The sequence below is a fragment of the Nematolebias whitei genome, chromosome 4 (genome assembly GCF_014905685.2).
Source record: "Nematolebias whitei isolate Nwh7 chromosome 4, NemWhi1, whole genome shotgun sequence".
Classification (NCBI taxonomy): domain Eukaryota; kingdom Metazoa; phylum Chordata; class Actinopteri; order Cyprinodontiformes; family Rivulidae; genus Nematolebias; species Nematolebias whitei.
Genome location: NC_056501.1, coordinates 1,131,401 through 1,151,356, shown reverse-complemented (window position 1 = coordinate 1,151,356; position 19,956 = coordinate 1,131,401). Strand labels below are relative to the sequence as shown.

Sequence of the window (19,956 nt, the reverse complement as noted above, 5' to 3'; positions counted from 1 at the left end):
GCACTTTGGACATGTCCAGAGGAGGGACAGCACTTTGGACATGTCCAAAGGAGAGACAGCACTTTGGACATGTCCAGAGGAGGGACAGCACTTTGGACATGTCCAAAGGAGAGACAGCACTTTGGACATGTCCAGAGGAGGGACAGAACTTTGGACATGTCCAGAGGAGGGACAGAACTTTGGACATGTCCAAAGGAGGGACAGAACTTTGGACATGTCCAGAGGAGATAGAATATATATACATGGGAGTGGTGGTGCAGAGGTTAAAGATGGGCCTGTGATCAGAAAGTCGCCGGTTCAACTCCCGGTACCGTCAACATCAAAACGTGTGTAGAAAAGGTGAAACACCCACACCTGCCTCCACCTTCATTTGCCCCACCCTGGGCCCCTGAGCAAGGCCCTTAACCCCCACCATCTGCTCCCAAAATGAGTTCTCGTGACTCAGCGAGACTACCTGGATAAATAGAGTAAATGAAAAAAATGAATTACGCCTCTGTTATAAATGTTTAGTGTCTACAATGTTGACTTGTTGGTGCAAAAATCATCTTACAAGTTGTTTAAACAGGGCAGACTGAGATTTTTCATTCAGCCTTTATTTCTACACGTTGGTCTCATTGAGTCTCAAGGACTCATCTACAAGAGAGACCTGATTTAGTACAGTAAAAATACAATTAAAATAAAAGTAGTTATAAAATATATCAAGGAGCTATAAAACGTGGTAAAATACTGATATGTATTGTGGAGAACTATAATTCATTTTCCTTAATTGATAACAGGGCCAGTTCTGCTGGGGTTTGATTTAAAGCGTTATTAACACCCCCCCCCCCCCCCCCCCTGATGTCAGAATGCCTAATGACACGAGTAGTGTGACACGGTGGCTGTTAATAGAGCTGCCGCCTCTCTGCGAGGTCGATGGTTCAAATCCCAGTCGAGGCCTTTCTGGGTGGAGTTTGCATGTTCTGTCCGTGCTGCGTGGGTTTTCTCCAGTTTCCTCCCAAACACCAAAAACACGTGTTAGACTGGTTGGAACACGTGTTAGACTGGTTAGTACATGTGTTAGACTGGTTGGAACACGCGTTACACTGGTTGGTTCATGTGTTAGACTGGTTGGAAGGTGTTAAGACTGGTTGGTACAGTGGATTCATGATTCCTCCAGATGTAAACACATCTGTCCCGTGTCAACGTGGATCTTTTCCTCTAATTAACATGAAAACAGACGTTTCCCCACCGTGTACAGGACCTAAATGTCCCTGGAGACAAACACTCTGAATGTGGTTTAAAAGCTGACGTTTAGTGAACGTTTGGATCAGACTTGATATCTTTGTAATGTTTGAGCTAAGTGGAAGATGATGTGATGGATTGAAACCGACCAGCGTCTCACATGGAGAGCGACTGATGAAGATGAGAACTGTGCCAGTTGAATGAGGACAGGAGGAGCAGATAATGTTCAAAACATTAAAAACTTTAATAAAACAAATCATAAAAAGGGAAAATGAGCAGTTTTGATCTAAAAAGCCAACAATGGGACGGCAAAGAAACAAACACATTACAAACAGTGAACAGTTGAGATCTGAGCGACACAAACATTTTTCATAACCTCATTCAACCCTGAGTTCATGATAATCCCGCTGCTGCAGGAAGCAGATTACAGCTTAACGGAACAAGACACAAATCATGGCTGTGGGTCCATCCACATCTGTCCACATGAACACATCTGCTGAGCGGCCGTGGCGCCGCTAGTAGCCCCCGCCGAAGCCCCCACCCCGGTCCCCGGGGCCCATGCCGCCTCCCGAGCCTCCTCTGTAGGGAGCCCCGCTCCTGTAGGAGAAATTATCTCCCTTCATGGCGCCGAAGCTCGACTGCTGCTGTCCGTAGCCCTCCCCAAAGTCTCCGTTGCTGTACCCGCCTCCCACCTGGCCGTCATAACCGTTGTAGCCTCCGTACCCTCCGTAGCCGCCGCCATCTCCGTAGTAACCGCCGCCATAGCCGTAGCCCCCTTCGTAGCCTCCTTCGTAGCCTCCTCCGTAGCCGCCGCCTCCTCTCCCGCCACCGTAGCTCGGCATTCCTCTTCCTCGGCCCCTTCCTCCGCGGCCTCCTCCGGACATCTCCTGCTTGGTGAGCGCCTTCTTCACCTCCACCTTGTTGCCCTCCACCGTGTGGTACTTGTCGAGCACCGCCTTGGTGGCAGAGTCGGTGTCGTCGAAGTAGACAAAGCCGAAGCCTCTCCTCCGGCCCTGCTTGTCCGTCATGATTTCAGACTTCTCCACGACGCCGAACCGCGAGAAGTACTCGGTCAGATGGTCCTCCTGGATGTGGTCCTTCACGCCTCCGACGAAGACCTTCTTCACGTTAGCGAGGATGTCCGGGTTGTTGGCGTCCTCTCGGGCTATGGCCCGTTTCAGCTCCACGTTGTTGCCGTCGAGCACATGGGGCTTAGCGGCCATTGCAGAGTCGGCCTCCTCCGGCGTGGAGTAGGTGATGAAGCCGAAGCAGCGGGAGCGCCCGAGCTGCTGGTTCATGACCACGACGCAGTCAGTCAGCGTCCCGTACTGCTCGAAGTACGAACGAAGGCCATCGTCGGCGGTTTCCACGTTTAACCCGCCGACAAAAAGCTTACACAGCTTGTTCGTCATGTTGTTTCTGGGAGGAAAGACGGCAACCACGAGACGAGCCGTGGAGGGCGGGCCGCTTAAGTGATGACGTTAACGTTTCTGATTGGTCTACTCCGAAGCGCATGCGCTCTAGCCTTCAACATCCGTTCGAATTTCTGATCGGCCTACACCGCCGCGCATGCGCTCTAGCCTTCAACAGCCGTTCGAATATCGACCTTTGTCGTGCAACAAAGCACGAGCCGGTGCAGTTCCTGCTGTAGGCCTCCAACTCCTGAACTTGGAAATTAAATAAAATCAAGGTCAACCAACTGCTAGACGTCTTTTATCATTTCTCAGCCAATTAAAACACGAGCTAGTGACTCCTGAAAGTGACCTTTACTGGCTTGGATATAAATTGACTTTAACAAAGTGAAACTTGCAGTTTCCCCCGGATCATGCAACATGCCCGAGACCGGCTCAACAAGTCCAGATTTACACCAAGGTGCTAAATGCATCCCATTAAAGGCTTTTAAACAGCTCAAGTTCACAGCAAAAACCAAGACGTTTTTATCGTTTGACACTTGAATGTAGTTTGACCGTTGACTCTCCATGACGTGTCGTCTGCGTGTTTTATTGGAATCAGGTGTCTTGTAACGGAGCCGGGGCTCAACGAGACCAACCTGCACAAGTAAAAGTTAACTTTTCTCTTCTTCGACTCATCTTTAACACCATCCTCATGACTGACAGATTAGAATTAATGAAAACACTTAATTTACAATAACTTTTTATCAAGATTATTTAAAGGCAGCTCCACCTAAAAAAAAACCCAAAATCAACTTTACATCAAATGGATTTATTAAATCTGATGTAATCACTTAAAACCTGATCAAAGTACTTTATAGTTTTGATTAAACTTATTTTCTTCAGAGTTATAAACAATCCGTTACATCTGTCATCGTGTCGACTACCACCTCAAACAAATTTAAACGAGTCTACTACTTTCAAAATTTAAAACCATATTTATTAAACTGATACAGCTGCTGAACATCTGCTTCAAATTTTTAACTATTGATCCATGACAGATTATCCCCTACACTACAGCTCAACAGCTGCACCAGATGTGTTGAGAATGAAGTCGGTCCTTCTCTTTAATGAACTCATCCTCAACTCTTCATACAAACATCTGTATGCACACACATGTTCAGGCTGCTGTTTAATACAACTCATTACGATTGGTCATTTCTTTCATCCTCGGTGCTTTAGATTAACTTTTTGGGTGCAACTGGGACCTTGATTACACCATTTCGTTCCACCTCGTGTACCACGTGATGAGAATGACTAAAGAACTTTGGTCTGGAAATGATGTCAAAAGTCTTGATAAAAATATAAAAGTTTATTTTGCACTCGTACATCTTATGGAAACGTCAGAAATCTCCAGGAACAGAAACACCTGGAAAAAGAAGAACACACGTACATTTGTGTCAAAAGTACAGAACAAAGACTGAAACAGGTTTCAAGACCAAACTTTAAATTAGTCCACATGTAGATCGCAGGTCACCATTTAAAAATTCTAATAAATCGTTCTGTGCGCTGAATCCTGCAACATTAGTTTAGTCGATCTACTTCCTGTTCACTAGAGTAACGGGTCCAGCTCAGTCTGGAACCTCTGCAGTGGCTGAACTCCTGGACTTCACCTGAGGAGTAGAAGGCCCGGGTCCCACCAGCATGGACAGACACCCCATCCCATTCAGGGTGATGTCATCCTGCGCAGGTTACCGTAGCAACCTGGAGAAAATGGAGGAGAGAGACTGATGAGCACGTGAAGACGCATCTGTTTTAGGAGACATGAACTTGTTCCATAATTTCACTCAATTGCAGAACAAGACGTGCGTCCCCTCTTCAGTCAAACCCATCCCCCACATGAACATTTAAGTTTAGCTAGATAAAAAGGCGTATCAAGGATAAATATGGGCACACTTGTGTACCATCTTAAATATATTCCATACATTGTTGACCAACAGAGTGAAGACAGTTGATTTACATACCTAGGTTGCTGGATGTGGATATCCTAAAGAGATATTTCAGAGTCCTATCACAACCGACCCCAGGTAATCAACAGGGTCCTGATGTAGCCTACAAACAAACTGCTACGGCTATTTTGGCTGGAATAGCCTACTGGAATACAAGTAACACCTAAATATAGGAATAATCAAAGATAATTATCACACCCCTCATGATGAAAAGGTAAAATGAGTCAGTTAGCAACAGCTCATACCATGAATTGAAATAAAGCGTCGCCCTACAAAGCCTACATGCAGTGGCTGTGGGCAGACGTTCACCCACCTGAAGGTAACAAAGGAATAAACTGGAAACGGAGCCATGTACACTAACCAACCTGTGGATAAACTGGAGGAAGCCTGGTTAAATAATAAGATAACTAAGCTAAGTGGTAGAAGGTTTTATTTAAAATGAACATGCATAAGCATACCAAAGTGTTTCGACATTAGGTTTTGTTCTCCAGACATCAATACAATATACATTTGATAATGCAACAGGTAATGGGAAGTTAACAATATTTAGACCGACTAGTACTAGTACTACTATCCGAGAGGCCTCTGGGTACAGACTGGGAACTAAAATCCTGCAGATCCACGCTGGGCCTGGAAATCATACAAAACAATAACCAGAATGACACTAAACATGCATTCTTATTCTTATACATTGAAAACAAAAGGTTTACTCTAAACAAAAATCCAATCGCTAAAAATTCAGATAGTAAAATAGGAACTTTGACCCAATAAACAATCCTAGGTTTGAAAACAAGTGAAGCAAATAAAAAAGAACTCCCCGCTAACGGCCCCCCGCGGGTTCATTGTGTCCTAGAGGAAACCACGTGTTCTACAGGTGATCAGGAAGTGGCCCTCCTACCTGTTTGGGTATCGGAGGTCTTTGGGGCTGACGGGAGGGTGTCTCGGTCTCTGAGTTTTGGGGCCAAATCGTGGCAGGGGGCGACTTGTTGCAGGGAGGATGTTCCCGGGTCGTTTAGTAGCCGCCGCCGTAGCCCCCCCGGGGGTAGCCGCCTCCGCCGCCCCGCGTGTACGGAGCGGCGCTCCTCTGGCCGCCGAAAGGCCCCTTCATGGGCCCGTACCCGGAGGACTGCTGGCCGTAGCCGCTGCCAAAGTCGTTGTAGCCGTTACCACCTCCGTAGCCGCTCCCCTGCTCGCCGTAGCCACCCCCGTACGGTCCGCCGTACCCTCCGTAGCCGCCGCCGCCGCCACCGTAGCCTCCGCCATTTCCGTAGCCGTAGCTTCCGCCATAATCTCTGCCGCCGTAGCCATTTTGATTTCCTCTCATGCCGCCTCCTCGGCCCCTGCCCCTCGGCGCCATCCCGGTTCTGCTGGCCGCCTGCATCTCCTGCTTCGTCAGGGCTTTCTTCACCTCCACTTTGTGTCCGTTCACCGTGTGGAACTTCACCACGACCGCCTTGTCGGCCGCGTCGTGGTCGCTGAAGTACACGAAGCCGAAGCCCCGCTTCTTTCCGGTCTCCTTCTCAGAGATCACCTCGGACTTCTCCACCGGGCCGTACTGCGAGAAATAATCGGTCAAATGCTGCTCTTCGATGTCGTCCTTCAGCCCCCCAACGAAGATTTTCTTCACTTTGGCGAGAGCCTCGGGTTTGTTGGCGTCTTCCCTCGCCACTGCTCGCTTCACCTCGACCGCATTTCCGTCGACGGTGTGCGGCCTGGCAGCCATGGCGGCGTCGGCCTCCTCCGGCGAGGAGTAGGTCACGAAGCCGAAGCAGCGCGAGCGCTGCAGCTGCTTGTTCACGACGACCACGCAGTCGGTCAGACTCCCGTACTGCTCGAAGTGTTTGCGCAGGCCATCGTCGTCGGTGTCCACGTTCAGCCCGCCGACAAAAAGCTTACAAAGCTGGTCGCTCATTTTCTCTGAAGCTCCACGAGACGCAGTGAACAAAGAGTCGATCTCAAGATGGCGGCCGGAGAACTGCGCAGCTGCATTTATAGGAGCTGTGACGTCAGCGCTCCGACTTCCGCTCTGTGAACGTTTGAGCGCCATGTGGCACGAAGAGTAAAAAATGACAAAAGACAAAATGTTCGAGCTGTAGATGAAGGTTTTCATCTATATTTGAATTCACGTTAGTTTGTAACTTCAAACATCAACTATAACGAAACAATCTTTAGAAGGTGGCATCAACTTTTAGTGAGAAGTTCCACTTTTTGACAGGAACAGGATCCTGAGGTGCATCAAAAATAAATCAAATGTACGCATCTTCTGTGAGTCCATTGTTGTCGTCATTCTTCGTTAACAAAATTCAGGTCTCTTGTAAATGAGTCCCCGAGGCTCAATGGGATGAACCTGTATAAATAAAGGTTGAATGAAAAATCACCTGCACACCCACAACTCCTTGACCTCAGGTCATCTTAATTAACTGAAGGTTAGACAGAAACTGTTAACGCCATCGGTTATTGTTTCATTCACACCGAGGACTGTAAACGGTACACACAGTTTCTCTGAAATCTTTGAGGCCGAGTGCTGAAGAGTCAACAGTTATATTCTAATTATTCTACAAACACAACCGTGACGGTTTGTCTTTACTTTTGCTCATGGACAGATCACGTGTGGTAGGATACGTGCATGTTGCACAGTTCCTGCTTCATGATCCAGATGACCACATCAGCCCCAGATCGGACCCCTCGTGTGCGGAGCTGCCCTCAGTGGAGACCAGGTGTTCGTGGGTACGAGCGCAGCAAATGAATGTTATCTTTCCTGTTCTTAGGGAAAGAACTGTGAAACTGAAACTTAAGCAATGTTAGATTGACTAAAACCAAATACACATTTCCTGCTGTTGGACTCAAGACAATTTGTTGTTTAGAAAACTTGTATAAAAAGTATTTATGAGTAATGGTCAAACCATGAGCTTCTTCAGAAATAAATGATCACAAACATGTTGTTGAAGTGAAAACTCTGCAGTCTGGTTTATAAACTCAACATTGTTCCAGTTTACACAGGAAGTGCATCATTTTCTCTTCTAGAAACTCCAGATGAATCGTGACGACGATCAACCGCGCGCATCACAAGTCTTAAGCGACCCAAACTAGGCTGGTGTCAGTAAAAACAGCTAAACTCACTGAACTTCGTCAAACACAAGAAGCAGAGCTAAAGGAAGATGTGACCAAATAAAAGAAGAGAACAAGAGTTGGTCTAACACTTTGTATTTTATGAGATCAAATTAAAACCCTTTGTAAAAGGAAACAAACTCCAGTCACTTTTAAGAAGTATTTTATTTGTAGTAGTAAAATTGAACATCTAACTAGCAGTTCCCCCAGTCCTTTTATCTACGGGTAATATTCAGTTTGAGACCAGTTTGAGACCATGAAACGTTGATGGTCCGTGTGCTTGAATGTTTCAGACCAAACAACTTCTAGCCACTAAGAAAACACAGTCTGAACGAAGAGCCCTGTTTGAGTGAGGGGGTGAGCACGTGGCCTAACAGGGTGGAGGGTGGTTGAAGGGTCTGTCAGGAGGGGGCGCCTGGATCACAGCTCCACTGGTGGCTCGGAGCAGACCTGGCCTCAGAAGCTGTGATGTCATGGACCCAGAAGCACCGTCTGCGATCACATGATGTAGACCTTCTCTGCCTGAGAGAAGTTGAAGACTTCTTTGGTCCTGGGACACACCACTTTGTCATCTTGGCGGATGGAGAGGAGGGACTGGGGGCAAAAAGCAGAACAAATATTACAACTGTGGGTCCTGATGTCAAACGTCCCTCTAATCAAAGCGTGCGTGTCGCCGAGTCCTCACGTTGTAGCCGTAGACGTATCCGTTGGGCAGCATCATGGGAGGATTGTTCTCGTTCATCACCTCCCCAGAGATCTTGCACACTAGTCTAGAGTTGGCGCAGTGGGCCATAGGCAGCGGCTGGGCCAGTTTGTTCAGAGATTTACTGCACACAGGGCAGTCCGGGTTTTTAGAGCCACCGTCCTCTTTGTAGCATTGACTGACAGAAGGTTGAGGATCTGTTTGGTGTTTGGAGGCAGAAGAGAACCCGAGCACATCCTGCACTAAGAACGTTTCCTGAGCTCCTTCGGTGGCAGTAAAGGATACGGTGTCTTGATGGCAGACAGACCGGCCTGCAGGGTGATGGTGAACACAGAGTTGTTGCCCAGCTGGTGCAGTCTGTAGTTGTCATATCGGAACTGCTGGATCAGCATCTTCCAGCGAGCTGGGTCCAAAAGATCCTGAGGAGACAAGACCTTAATTAGTCTGTTTCACTTGGACAATGTGCTGGTGAAGATCCTCGGTGATCCATGACCATTTAGGACAAAACGGTTAAAAACAACTGGACTCCTTTTCTGAAGCTGAAGACGTTTCAAGTTACGACAAAATGACGTTCCTGATGAAGCTACAGCTTTTATTCAGCTGAAGCACATCATGTCATCTGAACAGTTTCTTTTTTTGTAAGAAACGTTTCATCCGAAGGACTTCATCAGTCTGAGGCCTGCCAACAGGATCTGTCGTATAAATAGCACCTTGTTGGCGTGTTTCAAACCAGTGTGCTGTGTGGAGGTCCCAGGCAGCCTGGCTTTACACCTGCACAACGGAGGACCATCAGTGTAAGACAAGCGATGATCAGAGCAGAACAATCAGATGTTCGAGACAAAATGTCCACTTACTACTCAGTGCACCAGCTGAGGGCGACCTGGCCAAACAACAAGAGTAAGTAGGATCAATCATCCAGGAAAACAAATCACAAACAGTTCAATCTTGTCATCTGGACGGATTCTCTGGCAGGCCTCAGACTGATGAAGTCCTTTGGATGAAAGATGAAACATGTCCTTTAAAAACCACAGAAACTATCCAGATGACACGATTTAACCATGTGCGATTTATTTACCTGGATGATTGAGCCTACTTACTCTTTTTGTTCAGCTGAAGCTTAATTTTATAAACTTACTGCTTTATAAAAAAATGATTTGACAGACTGGCCAAAAACATTTGATTGTTGTACATGATGATTTTTTCATTCAACCTTTATTTATGCAGACATGTTCCTGATTTTAGTTTTATACATTTGTCTTGGAATCTAGCTGTTTTTTTTGTTTTGTTACCTTTTTCCTTTTAGCCATCCTATTTGTTAAAAAAAAACAAAAAAAAACTGTAGTATGAGTTTTTATAACTGCTTATTGTTGTTGCTGTTGTCCATTGTTGTCATCTTTCTTTGTTGAAATCAGGTGTCTCTTGTAAATGAGTCCTCGAGGCTCAATGGGATTTACCTGTAGAAATAAAGGTTGATTGATTTAAACAGGTTAGTCCCATTGAGCCTCGAGGACTCATTTACAAGAGACACCTGAGACGTGACTGATTTGGACAGGTGTGTTCTGCATGTGTTAAAAGTCTTCCTCTGACAATCCAACAGGAGGTCGTCTTGAAACTGCAGTGAAGGTTACAGATCTGGTTGGCAGGCTGCAGACTGAGGAAGTCCTCTGGATGGGGGATGAAACATTTCCCACTTAAAGAAACTGGTCCAGATGACACCATTTAACCTGTTGTTGTTGTTACTGCTTTATAATTTCAGTCGTGTTCAATTTGTTCCCATATCAGTTACAGTGTTTCATTGGACAAGCGGGGCACCCCATCAACAGAACCGAGCGCCCCGTCTACAGGACCCCCCCAGCTGTTGACACTGACATGATGCTAAACTAGCGGCTTGCAATACAGATGCACAAACTAAAGCTAAAGGCAGCCTCGTCCCTCGCGCTGACCCCCCCCCCCCTCCAAAATCTGTCGGTACAAATGACACGCAGCTGAGAAGTGTCTGTTTCTCTCCCCCACCCCTGCTCTAAAACTGTCGTACAAACCGTGCGCTGCCAGCTCAGGACGGGTCTCCGTCTGTCTGTCCCCCCACTCCGACACAAACCACGATCACGGAAGGACTGAGCGCCCCCCCCCCCCCCCCACGGCAGGTTATCTAGAGGAGACACTGAGTTGTGTGTATAAAGCGACTGGTGTGATTGCAGTTGAGTCCAACTCGTGTGGATGGAGCGAACAGAAACTGTTCCGTTCACTTGTCTAGTACCACGTCCCAGCACGAGTCATGTCAGGGAACAACACGGCCCTCTGGGAGCTCCTCTACAGCACCTCTAATCGCTGCTCGACATCTCTGAAGACCTTTAACTTCTGCAGCGGGCACAGTTCCAAGTTCGTTCTCGGCATTTAATCCATCACATGAGATGCACCCAGGTGGAGCAGTGGGCAGCTCTGTAGGCACCTGGGGGGCAGTTAGGGATTAGGTGTCTTGCTCAGAGACACCACGACATGTGCACATGGCGGGGAGTCAAACCGTGACTTTCTGGTCCCAAGTCGGCTGCTCCATCTGGAACCCAGTGGTTAATGGTTTAGAGTTAGCAAAGCTAACTTTTTGGTTGGCTGTGCCCACCTGACCTGTGTATCAAAGCAGAACACTGACAACTACACAACAGTTTAAAAAAGTTAAGTCTGCTCCTCTGGACATTCAAAAAAACAAAAAAAAATGTAGAAACGTTTCGTCTCTCATCCTGAGGACTTCCTCAGTCTGAGGTGCTGTTTTCAGCTCAGTCTCTTAAATAGCACCTTCTCAGAGTGGATCAACCAGTTTGCTGCTGACAACCAGAACCAGCTGATCACATGATCAAGAAGGACCATCAGCCTAACAATGGATCATTAGCACCTGATGGCTGTTTACTGTTCACAGAGGGCTGAGTGATACTAGCAATCACAGCATTGTAAGAGGGGGACAGTTGAACCTGGAGGCTCCACCCCTGTTTAATGATGGACGGTTTCTTTTCACAAAGATGGCCTCCTTTACTCCTCTCTCAAACCATCGTTCCTCTAGGACCTTCTCCGCTCCTGTTTCCTGGAACATCTTGTAAAAAGATCTGAAGCTCTCGACCTTTGACCTCTCTCAGTGACTTCAAACATCTGTTAAGTTCCTGCAGATGCGCCTGTTTTTATTATTTTATGTCACTTTATAATGTAGCTGTTTCTTTTTTATACCATTTTCTTTCATGTGTCCTTCTCAGTTTACAAGCTTTCTTTAAGAGTATCCACTGTTGTCCTGACTCTCTGTCTAAATCAGGTCTCTCTTGTGAACGAGTCCCCGAGGCTCAGTGACACTAGTCTGTTTAAATAAAGGCTGAAGGAATGGAAGCTATGGAAGAAGCTGAGAGGCTGTACCTTGTAGGGGGAGATGTGTGTGTCTGATGGGAAGGCCAGCATGCCCATCACCTGTCGGACCTCATCCAGCTGCCCCCCCTCTGCTTGGCTGAAGTGCTTCCTCGCATGTCTGGTGTAAACACAGAGACGCCGAGCACGTCAAACTTTGACAACATGAAGTTTTAATGCTTCAAGAGTGAGAGGCTGGTTTGTGCCGAGTACCGGACAGCATCCATGCGCTTGTTTTGTCTGATGAGCTCGATGAACTCCTGGATTCTCAGACTGAACTCAAGACAACTCTGACGAAAAAGAAACAAGTGTTTTTAATTTAAGCAGAACTTTCAACTTCACCCTCCATGTGAACTTAACGAGGTATGAAAACTAAACTAGACGGGAGTTTTGTAAATGCGCGTGTGTCTGGAAGAGCTTAATCCAAACTTGAAGTACGGTTGTTGTCTCTTCTGCCATGAAGTCTGAGAAAAAGCAGCTTTTCAACACAGCAAAGTAAAAAGTTGAATTTCATGGTCATCCTGCTTTTTGAGGTACCTTCATCTTGCGGAGGCGGGACTTGTTGTCATGGCACCAGGCTAAACAGGTGGCTGTCTCCTGCCTCTCCAAAGACTCCTCCACCTCCTTGGCAGTGAGGAACATCTCGATGTTCACCAGATCCTAGAAATGAAAGAGAAGAGGGCTGTAAAATAAATGGACTGAAGAAACTCCACATCACTTGAACACAGTCCTGTGAAAGAACACAAACATATCGACACTTTTGTTGTTGCTCCCATGTTTCATGAGCTGAACTCAAACATCCGAGACGTTTTCATGAAAGGTCTTTTTCTCTCAAAGATTGTTCACAGATTAGTGTAGAACTGTGAGATCATCCCTCCACCTCACAGATGCTCTGAGCAGGATTATTGTACAGGTGAGCCTTAGGCTGACCACAACAAAAGGTCACTCTGAAACGTGCAGTTTTACTGTACTGGGGGGTCCAGAGTCAATATCTTATATTAGGCAGCACGGTGGCTCAGTGGTTAGCACTGCTGCCTCACAGCAAGAAGGTCCTGGGTTCAATCCCCGGTTGGACCTGGGGTCTTTCTGTGTGGAGTTTACATGTTCTTCTCGTGTTTCCTCCAACAGACCAAAAACACGCATGTTAGACTGTTCCTCCTTTGTTTTGTTTAGATTACATGCCATTCCACTAGGGGGCACTATCATGCCAGTAACATGTTAAGGGGTTTTACACTCTTCTTTGGTGGTGTCTGAGTGTGGTGGAGATGAGGATGGTGGAATAAAGTTCATCAGATCCAAAAGGAGAAGTTCTTTTATTGTCTGCCTCCAGGCCTCTCCTGTAAAACAGATCTGTGATCTCAGTGGGAGTCGTGTGGTTAAACAACGGTTGATAAAAACGTGTGACCACCGTCTGCCTCACGCTGCGCAACACATCAGGTTGTTGATCGGACCTGTAGAACGTAGGTCCACTCCTCTTCAGTAGTGGTTTGAAGTTGCTGGACACTGTCAGGAACTGGAACACACTGGGATGCTGCCCGTATATTAAATGTTCATTTGTTTGCCATAAGCCTCCTCCAAAGGAGTTTCAGAGAATTTGGCAGAACATCCAACTGGCCTCACAACTGCAGACCACATGTTCTGCTCTGCTGGACGTTCCTGCAGCACACACTCAAAACCTGGAACATCTGAGTCGTTGTGTTGTGTGAGAAAACTGCACATTTTAGAGTGGCCTCTTGTTGTGGTCAGCCTAAGGCTCACCTGTACAATAATCCATCTATCCATCCATCCATCCATCCATCCACTTCTTCCTTTTTGGGTTGTGGGGGTCACTGGTGCCCATGTCCAGCCATCACCCTGCGAGAGGCGGGGGACACTCTGGACATGTCTCCAGTCCATCACAGAGACAAACAACCATTCTCTCTCTAACCTCAGAACAATTTAGAGTTACCAACCAGTCTCACATGCATGTTTTTGGTCTGTGGGAGGAAACCCATGCAGCACGGAGAGAACATGCAAACTCCAACCAGAAAGGTCCCTGGACCGGGATTTGAACCAGGGCAGCCTGCTCACTGAGAGGCAGCAGCTCTACCCACTGAACCACCGTGCTGCTGTACAATCAGCACCATGATCTGTCACACCTGAGATCATAGAAACTCTTTGATCTTTGAGTTCAGCTCATGAAAAACAAGTGATGCATTTATATGTTTGCTCAGGATATGATGAAACCCTGTGAAGGTTTATGTGTTTTTTTATCGTATTTGGACCAATGCACATTAAATATCAATTTTAACAACACAAAGATTCAAGTCATACAACTAAACAATTCAAACCAAAGAAAATTCTTTCTGTAAAATGTATTTAAAAGGGATGTTATTGTTGGGAATAAATTAGGACTTTCCAACTTTTACTGAAACCTAAAATTGCTAAAATTACACACAACTGGACCACATCCGTTCCAGAAGTCCTGAAGTGCGTCGCTCAGGGTGGCTACATGTTGGAGCAGCTCTATTCCTCTTTGTTTCTGGATGCAAATCACTTCTTAAAATGATCATTTCCACTGGGATCAGATGCTGTGCAGCTGGAAGGATTTTTACAGAAACCCCTTTACTTTTGGACATTTGTTATGAAGCGTAACCATGGCAACAAGGCGGTCTTTTACAACCGGGAGCAGCTGATTAACATGTCAAAAGCTCAAATAATACCTCGACTACAGCTGGGAAACAAGCTGAACTCCATCCAGAGTACCAGGAATACAGCGTTCTGTGTTTCAGGATCAGAGCCCTGACTCCAGCCGTTCCCTGCCAGCCTTCTTGACCACAGATAAGAGGAGCGTCAAAAACAAAGGAGTCCAGATATTGACAGTTAGCACGGATCGTGACAAGAAGAAGACCAGAATCTTCCCTCGACACCTGCATCTGTCTGCAATGACGAGGAGCTCAACAAGCTGTTGGGAGGAGCTCTGGCCAACATTCAGCTGGTAAGACTGAAAAACCACCAAAACCAGCTAACACAGTGTCCAAGCTTTTCCAGTTTCTACAGTCCAGGTCTGACATCATCCAGTCACTTATTCCACCTCAAGCTGCTGCTAAAAGCTGACAAAACCAAAGGATGTTGTTTTCCAACAGAAAGTCGTGCCAGCAACTCTTCCTCCTCTCATCCAGGCATGGTGTTCATACTACCTGGATTTCTACCTGGATTATTGAGCATGCATCAGGGTGTTCATACTGAGTTTGTAGATTCTGACAAATACTTGGGAACTTTGGTCCATGCACATCTCTCTCTGAAACCTCACGTTGAAGTCCTGCTAACGACCTCCTCGTTTGATTCAGCTGTGTGGCATCAGAGACACATGTAGACGTCGCAGGACTCCGGCCCTCGACTTTCACACCTGTGAGTTACAACGTGCGCTCTCAGGACATCATTACCTGCAGCGTCCCCTCAGTGAGGACTGAACTTGGCACAAAGGCCTCGTCCTACTCTGCTCCTGGAACTCCTTGCAACAGGAACTTGGATTTCTTTAAGGGGTTTCACAGATGCTATTGTCAGATGTTTTGCAAGCTTTGCAAACATTAGACCTTCAGAAATCTGCAGGGCCTGATGGACTTGATCCTTTTTTCCTTAAATTAGCTGCTCCAATTATTGCACAACCCGTGACTGACATTTTTAATTTGTCATTAGCTTCAAATACATTTCCTGCTTTGTGGAAACAGGCTTTTGTTATTCCTTTACTTAAATCTGGTGATCCCACAGACATGAACAATTACAGACCAATTTCTAATCTTTCAGTTCTGGCAAAAGTTTTTGAGTCATTGGTATCTGTCCAGCTCAAACAGTTACTACAAACTCACAACATTTTAAACAATTTCCAGTCTGGCTTCAGAGCAGGACACAGTACAATTACAACAACCTTAAAAGTTATAGATGATTTTAAAACAGCGCTTGGAAGTAAGCATGCTTGTTTAGCATTGTTTATTGATCTATCTAAGGCGTTTGACACCGTGGACCACTGTCACCTAATCAATATCATACAAAAACTTGGTTTTAATACAAACATGGTTAGTTGGTTTAACAGCTACCTAACTAAACGCATACAGTTTGTTCGATTCGGTTCAGTTTTGTCAGATGCGGTCACACTGAACAAGGGGGAGCCACAAGGGTCTATTTTAGGGCCCTTACTCTTTTTACTCTATATTAATCAAATCTGCGATCAACTTAAATTCTCCTCTTACCATATGTATGCAGATGATACAGTTCTATATTCATCAGCACCCTCTCTAGATGCAGTACAGTCAAATCTTCAGACAGATTTCAACTTCTTACAGAAAGCTCTCTGTGATTCAAAATTGGTCTTGAATGCTAACAAAACCAAAATAATGTTGTTTTCCCATAATTCTGTGGTAACCATCCCTACTATCAAAACTCTGAATGGCCATGTTATAGAACTTGTAGACACATACAAATATCTTGGTATTTGGCTGGATAAAGATCTTAATTTTAAACATCACATTGCATATCTAACAAAAAAGCTCAAATTTACTCTAAGTGTTTTGTACAGACTGAAATCATGTTTTTCTACTTCTTCTCGTAAGCGGCTTGTAACAAGTTTGTTTTTATCACAGTTGGACTATGGAGACACAGTCTATAGATTTACCTCTCCCACTACCTTAGCTAAATTGGACCCTATTTACCATGCTGCTCTGAGGTATATAACAGGTTCATCCTTTAGGACTCATCATTGTACTCTATACACCCTTGCTGGACTTAGTTCTCTCAATGTTCGAAGAATGAAGCATTGGTATATTTTCATATACAAAGCCATTTTAGGAAAATTACCATCATATATCTGCTCCAATTTCATTACACTACAGAACACACACAGTCTCAGGGCCAGTAGCTGGCTGAGGTTTAAGGTACCCTTTGTACGCACAGAGTCAGCAAAGATGAGTTTGTCCTATTTCGGCCCGTGGTCTTGGAACGATCTGCAGCTTAAGTTGAGGTTAGAGTCTTTTATTCCATTAGCTAGTTTTAAACAAAAATTGTCTGAGGTTTTAGTCAAATCTTGTACCTGTAATGTTTAACTGTTTTGTGATTTTCTTAACTTACATTGTATTTTATGTTTTATTGATATATGTTTCTTTTACTTATATTTTATTTTTAATGCATTGATACTGTTTTTAAGACTGTTGCTATATGTGTATATAGCCCAGGACATCCTTGTAAAAGAGATTGATGATCTCAATGGATTTCTTCCTGGTAAAATAAAGGTTTAATAATAATAATTAATTTCAAACATTTGATGTCGATAGAAAAATCAAAGCAAATACGTTCTTGTTTTTAGTATTTCACCGTTTTACAGCACCTTTATTTATTTATTGTTTTGTAAACTACTCTTGTTTTAACTGCAGTTTATTGTTGTTATTGTTTACGGTTTTGTTGTTTGTACTTGATCTGTTGTGTCTGGATCAGGTCTCTGTTTAAAAGAGTCCCCGAGGCTCAATGAGACTAACCTGTAGAAATAAAGGCTGAATGAATGAAAGTATGTTGTTAAAATTAGTACCGGTACGTTTAAGAGTTTAGAACTTTGAAAGTGTGGGAAAAGTTTTTAAAGCCTTAAAATACATATAAATACTAAAATAAATATAATGTCGCTACTTTGCGGTTTTTCAGTTACTGTGGGGGGACTGGAACGTAACCCCCACAGTAAAGTAGGGACTAGTGTACCTGCAACTAAATCCCTTTCTTTTCTAGATACCAAAAATAAGATTAAATACCAAGATGTGAACAGGTCTTAATCAAAGATAGAATATTTATTGACGTCCTCATTTCTCCACATGGCTATTTGGGGTAAACGTCAGTTCTGAATGAGTTCAGCTCGTCTTCATGTTGACTCAAGGGGTCTGTAAAGCATTTCCTTGAGGAGGAGCCCTCACACGGACATTGGAGCCGTACCTCTATACCGCTCTGTCGGGCCAGCTTCACCGCTGTGTTGTAGTAGCCGCAGCGCAGCAGATGCTCCACCATCATGCGGTCCATACGTTTTTTCTTCCAGAGGTTGACTGAGGCGAGCTGATCGCTGCTGTGCTCCTTCAGGTGCTCAATGCGACGCTTACACAGCTTAGCGCTCTCATCTTCAGCTTGAATAGACTCGGCAGCCTTAAAGAAAACAAACACACGCTTCAGATAATATGAATGTTATTCAAATGGACAGACTCCAGTTATGGTGGTGACGTTTGTGCAGAGCAGACAGACTTTTGTGTCGTCGCACCGTACGCAATTTTTGTTTTCATGCCATAGCCCATGGCAAGGAAGGAAAAGAGGAGATGAATGGATGCAGTTAGAGGACATGGAGGGATTTGGAGTGAGGACAGACAACAGAGATGAAGGACTCGCTGTGGCGACCCCTAAGGAGGGACAAGCTGAAAGAAGACGTTTGATCACATTTTAGGTTTTATCAAGAAGTCATTTCATCACTAGAATGTGTTGCAGTGAACAGCAACGCTGAAGTCCAAGTGTTACAAACACAACAGGGCATTTGACCTGGTAAACACCTGGTAAACACCTGGTAAACACCTGGTAAACACCTGGTAAACACCTGGTAAACACCTGGTAAACACCTGGTAAACACCTACTCTCACTCATGTTTGTGAAGAGGAGCTTAGGCTTCAAACTGAATCTAGTCGAGGGTCTCTCCACAGCTGCAGATGTTGCCTCACCTTCCTCTTCAGGGCGCTGAGTTTTTCCACCACTCCGTCCAGCAGCGACACCACAGAGTCGACCACCGGGAAGCCGCTGAGCGTCTTCTCCAGCTCTGCGACCACCATGGTGACGTGGCTCGTCTCCCTGTCGATGTTCTTCTGAGCCGCTCGGAAGCGTTTGTTCAGAGTCTCGTACGGCACCTGCAAACACAATTTCCCTGATCACGTCAGCTGCGACACCACCAGATCATTTAGAGAACGCCGTTTGATCAACTGTGACTCGTGTCAGTAGCTCGAGATTAGCTTGAGCCTGACAGTGGAGTCATTTAGAGAAAAACAGAAAACATTTCCATATTGTTCCCATTTCACTAAACTTTAACAGTTATCACCTGCCACAGAAGGTTTTGCCCACGTCTGTCTGTAGTGTTAGCAAAATATCTCATGCATCAGTGGACAGATTGGAATGAAACTCACTGAATGTACATCTACAACAGACTACCTTTGAGTTACTCATCCAAGATGGCCACCAGAGCTAAGCAACATTGACACATACATTACAAGACGTTTACAGACACTGAGCTGAATGTGGTGGTAGTAGCTGAGCGTCAGCCCCAACACACGATTCAAGATCATGTAGAAACCCCACATCGTGTCCCGACTCAGTAACGATGCTCAAAGTTTCTTTATTTGTCATTCACACCACATGTGGTACATGTGGTGGAACTAAATTGTGTCCACAGGGTTCCAGTTACATCCAACAAAAGTATAAAATGTAAAGAAAAAGCGTAATAAGATCCAAGACATGAACTAAGAAAGCTGTCATTCATTCTCTCTTTTCACTCTCACATCAATGATATCACCCGCTCTGCACACTTCCACCTTCCAAACATCAACGTCTCCGTCCATCCCTCTCCCCACACTCTGCTTCCATCCTGGTCCATAGTTTGCTCATTTCTCCAACTGATTACTGAAGCTCTCTTCTTTTTGCTCCGCCGCAAAAATGACTCTGGAAGATTCAAATGGTTCAAAATTCAGCTGCTCGCACCGTCACCAACACCCCCTCGATTCACCACATCACCCCAGGTTTACAGCAACTTCACTGGTTTCCAGTCACTTTCAGAATTCCATTTTAAATCCTGTTGGACACATTCAAGGCCATCCATGACCCCCCCCCCCCCCCCCCCCCAATCTGTCCCATCTCCTGCACATGATCACCCATTCACGCTCCCTTCTTCTTCCATCCACCTCAACGTGCCTCTGGTCCTCAGCACCGTGGGACACAGAGACTTTTCTCACTCTACCCCCAGACGTCTGGAACGCTCTGCTCCCACACGTCTGGAACGCTCTGCCCCCACACGTCTGGAACGCTCTGCCCCGACACGTCTGGAACGCTCTGCCCCGACACGTCTGGAACGCTCTGCCCCCAGACGTCTGGAACGCTCTGCCCC

At 45.6% G+C, this 19,956-nt stretch overlaps 3 protein-coding genes across 3 annotated transcripts in view; all 3 read right to left on the bottom strand.

The window, feature by feature from the left end:
• Nucleotides 1-1,466: 1,466 nt before the first annotated feature.
• LOC119408734 (heterogeneous nuclear ribonucleoprotein A0) lies at nt 1,467-2,659 on the bottom strand. Its single transcript, XM_037675573.1, has one exon. The coding sequence runs from the start codon at nt 2,631-2,633 to the stop codon at nt 1,737-1,739; it is 897 nt and encodes a 298-aa protein (XP_037531501.1). The 5' UTR covers nt 2,634-2,659; the 3' UTR covers nt 1,467-1,736.
• Nucleotides 2,660-3,965: 1,306 nt separating this feature from the next.
• On the bottom strand, nt 3,966-6,584 carry LOC119408339 (heterogeneous nuclear ribonucleoprotein A0). Its single transcript, XM_037675135.1, has 3 exons — nt 5,520-6,584; nt 4,286-4,376; nt 3,966-4,041 (listed from the first exon to the last, which is right to left on the bottom strand). Exon 1 carries the CDS (start codon nt 6,531-6,533, stop codon nt 5,634-5,636), a length of 900 nt encoding a protein of 299 aa, XP_037531063.1. The 5' UTR covers nt 6,534-6,584; the 3' UTR covers nt 3,966-4,041; nt 4,286-4,376; nt 5,520-5,633.
• A 1,298-nt stretch (nt 6,585-7,882) lies between these two features.
• The window catches only part of maea (macrophage erythroblast attacher, E3 ubiquitin ligase), a 14,714-nt gene continuing 2,640 nt past the window's right edge, over nt 7,883-19,956 (bottom strand). The window contains exons 2-9 of the mRNA XM_037675134.1: nt 18,527-18,709; nt 17,763-17,966; nt 12,351-12,473; nt 12,027-12,103; nt 11,826-11,934; nt 8,718-8,851; nt 8,415-8,610; nt 7,883-8,323 (exon numbers count right to left, since the gene is read on the bottom strand). Of these exons, the coding sequence (XP_037531062.1) occupies nt 8,228-8,323; nt 8,415-8,610; nt 8,718-8,851; nt 11,826-11,934; nt 12,027-12,103; nt 12,351-12,473; nt 17,763-17,966; nt 18,527-18,709 (1,122 nt within the window). The 3' untranslated portion in view covers nt 7,883-8,227. The remainder of the gene's footprint in view (nt 8,324-8,414; nt 8,611-8,717; nt 8,852-11,825; nt 11,935-12,026; nt 12,104-12,350; nt 12,474-17,762; nt 17,967-18,526; nt 18,710-19,956) is intronic.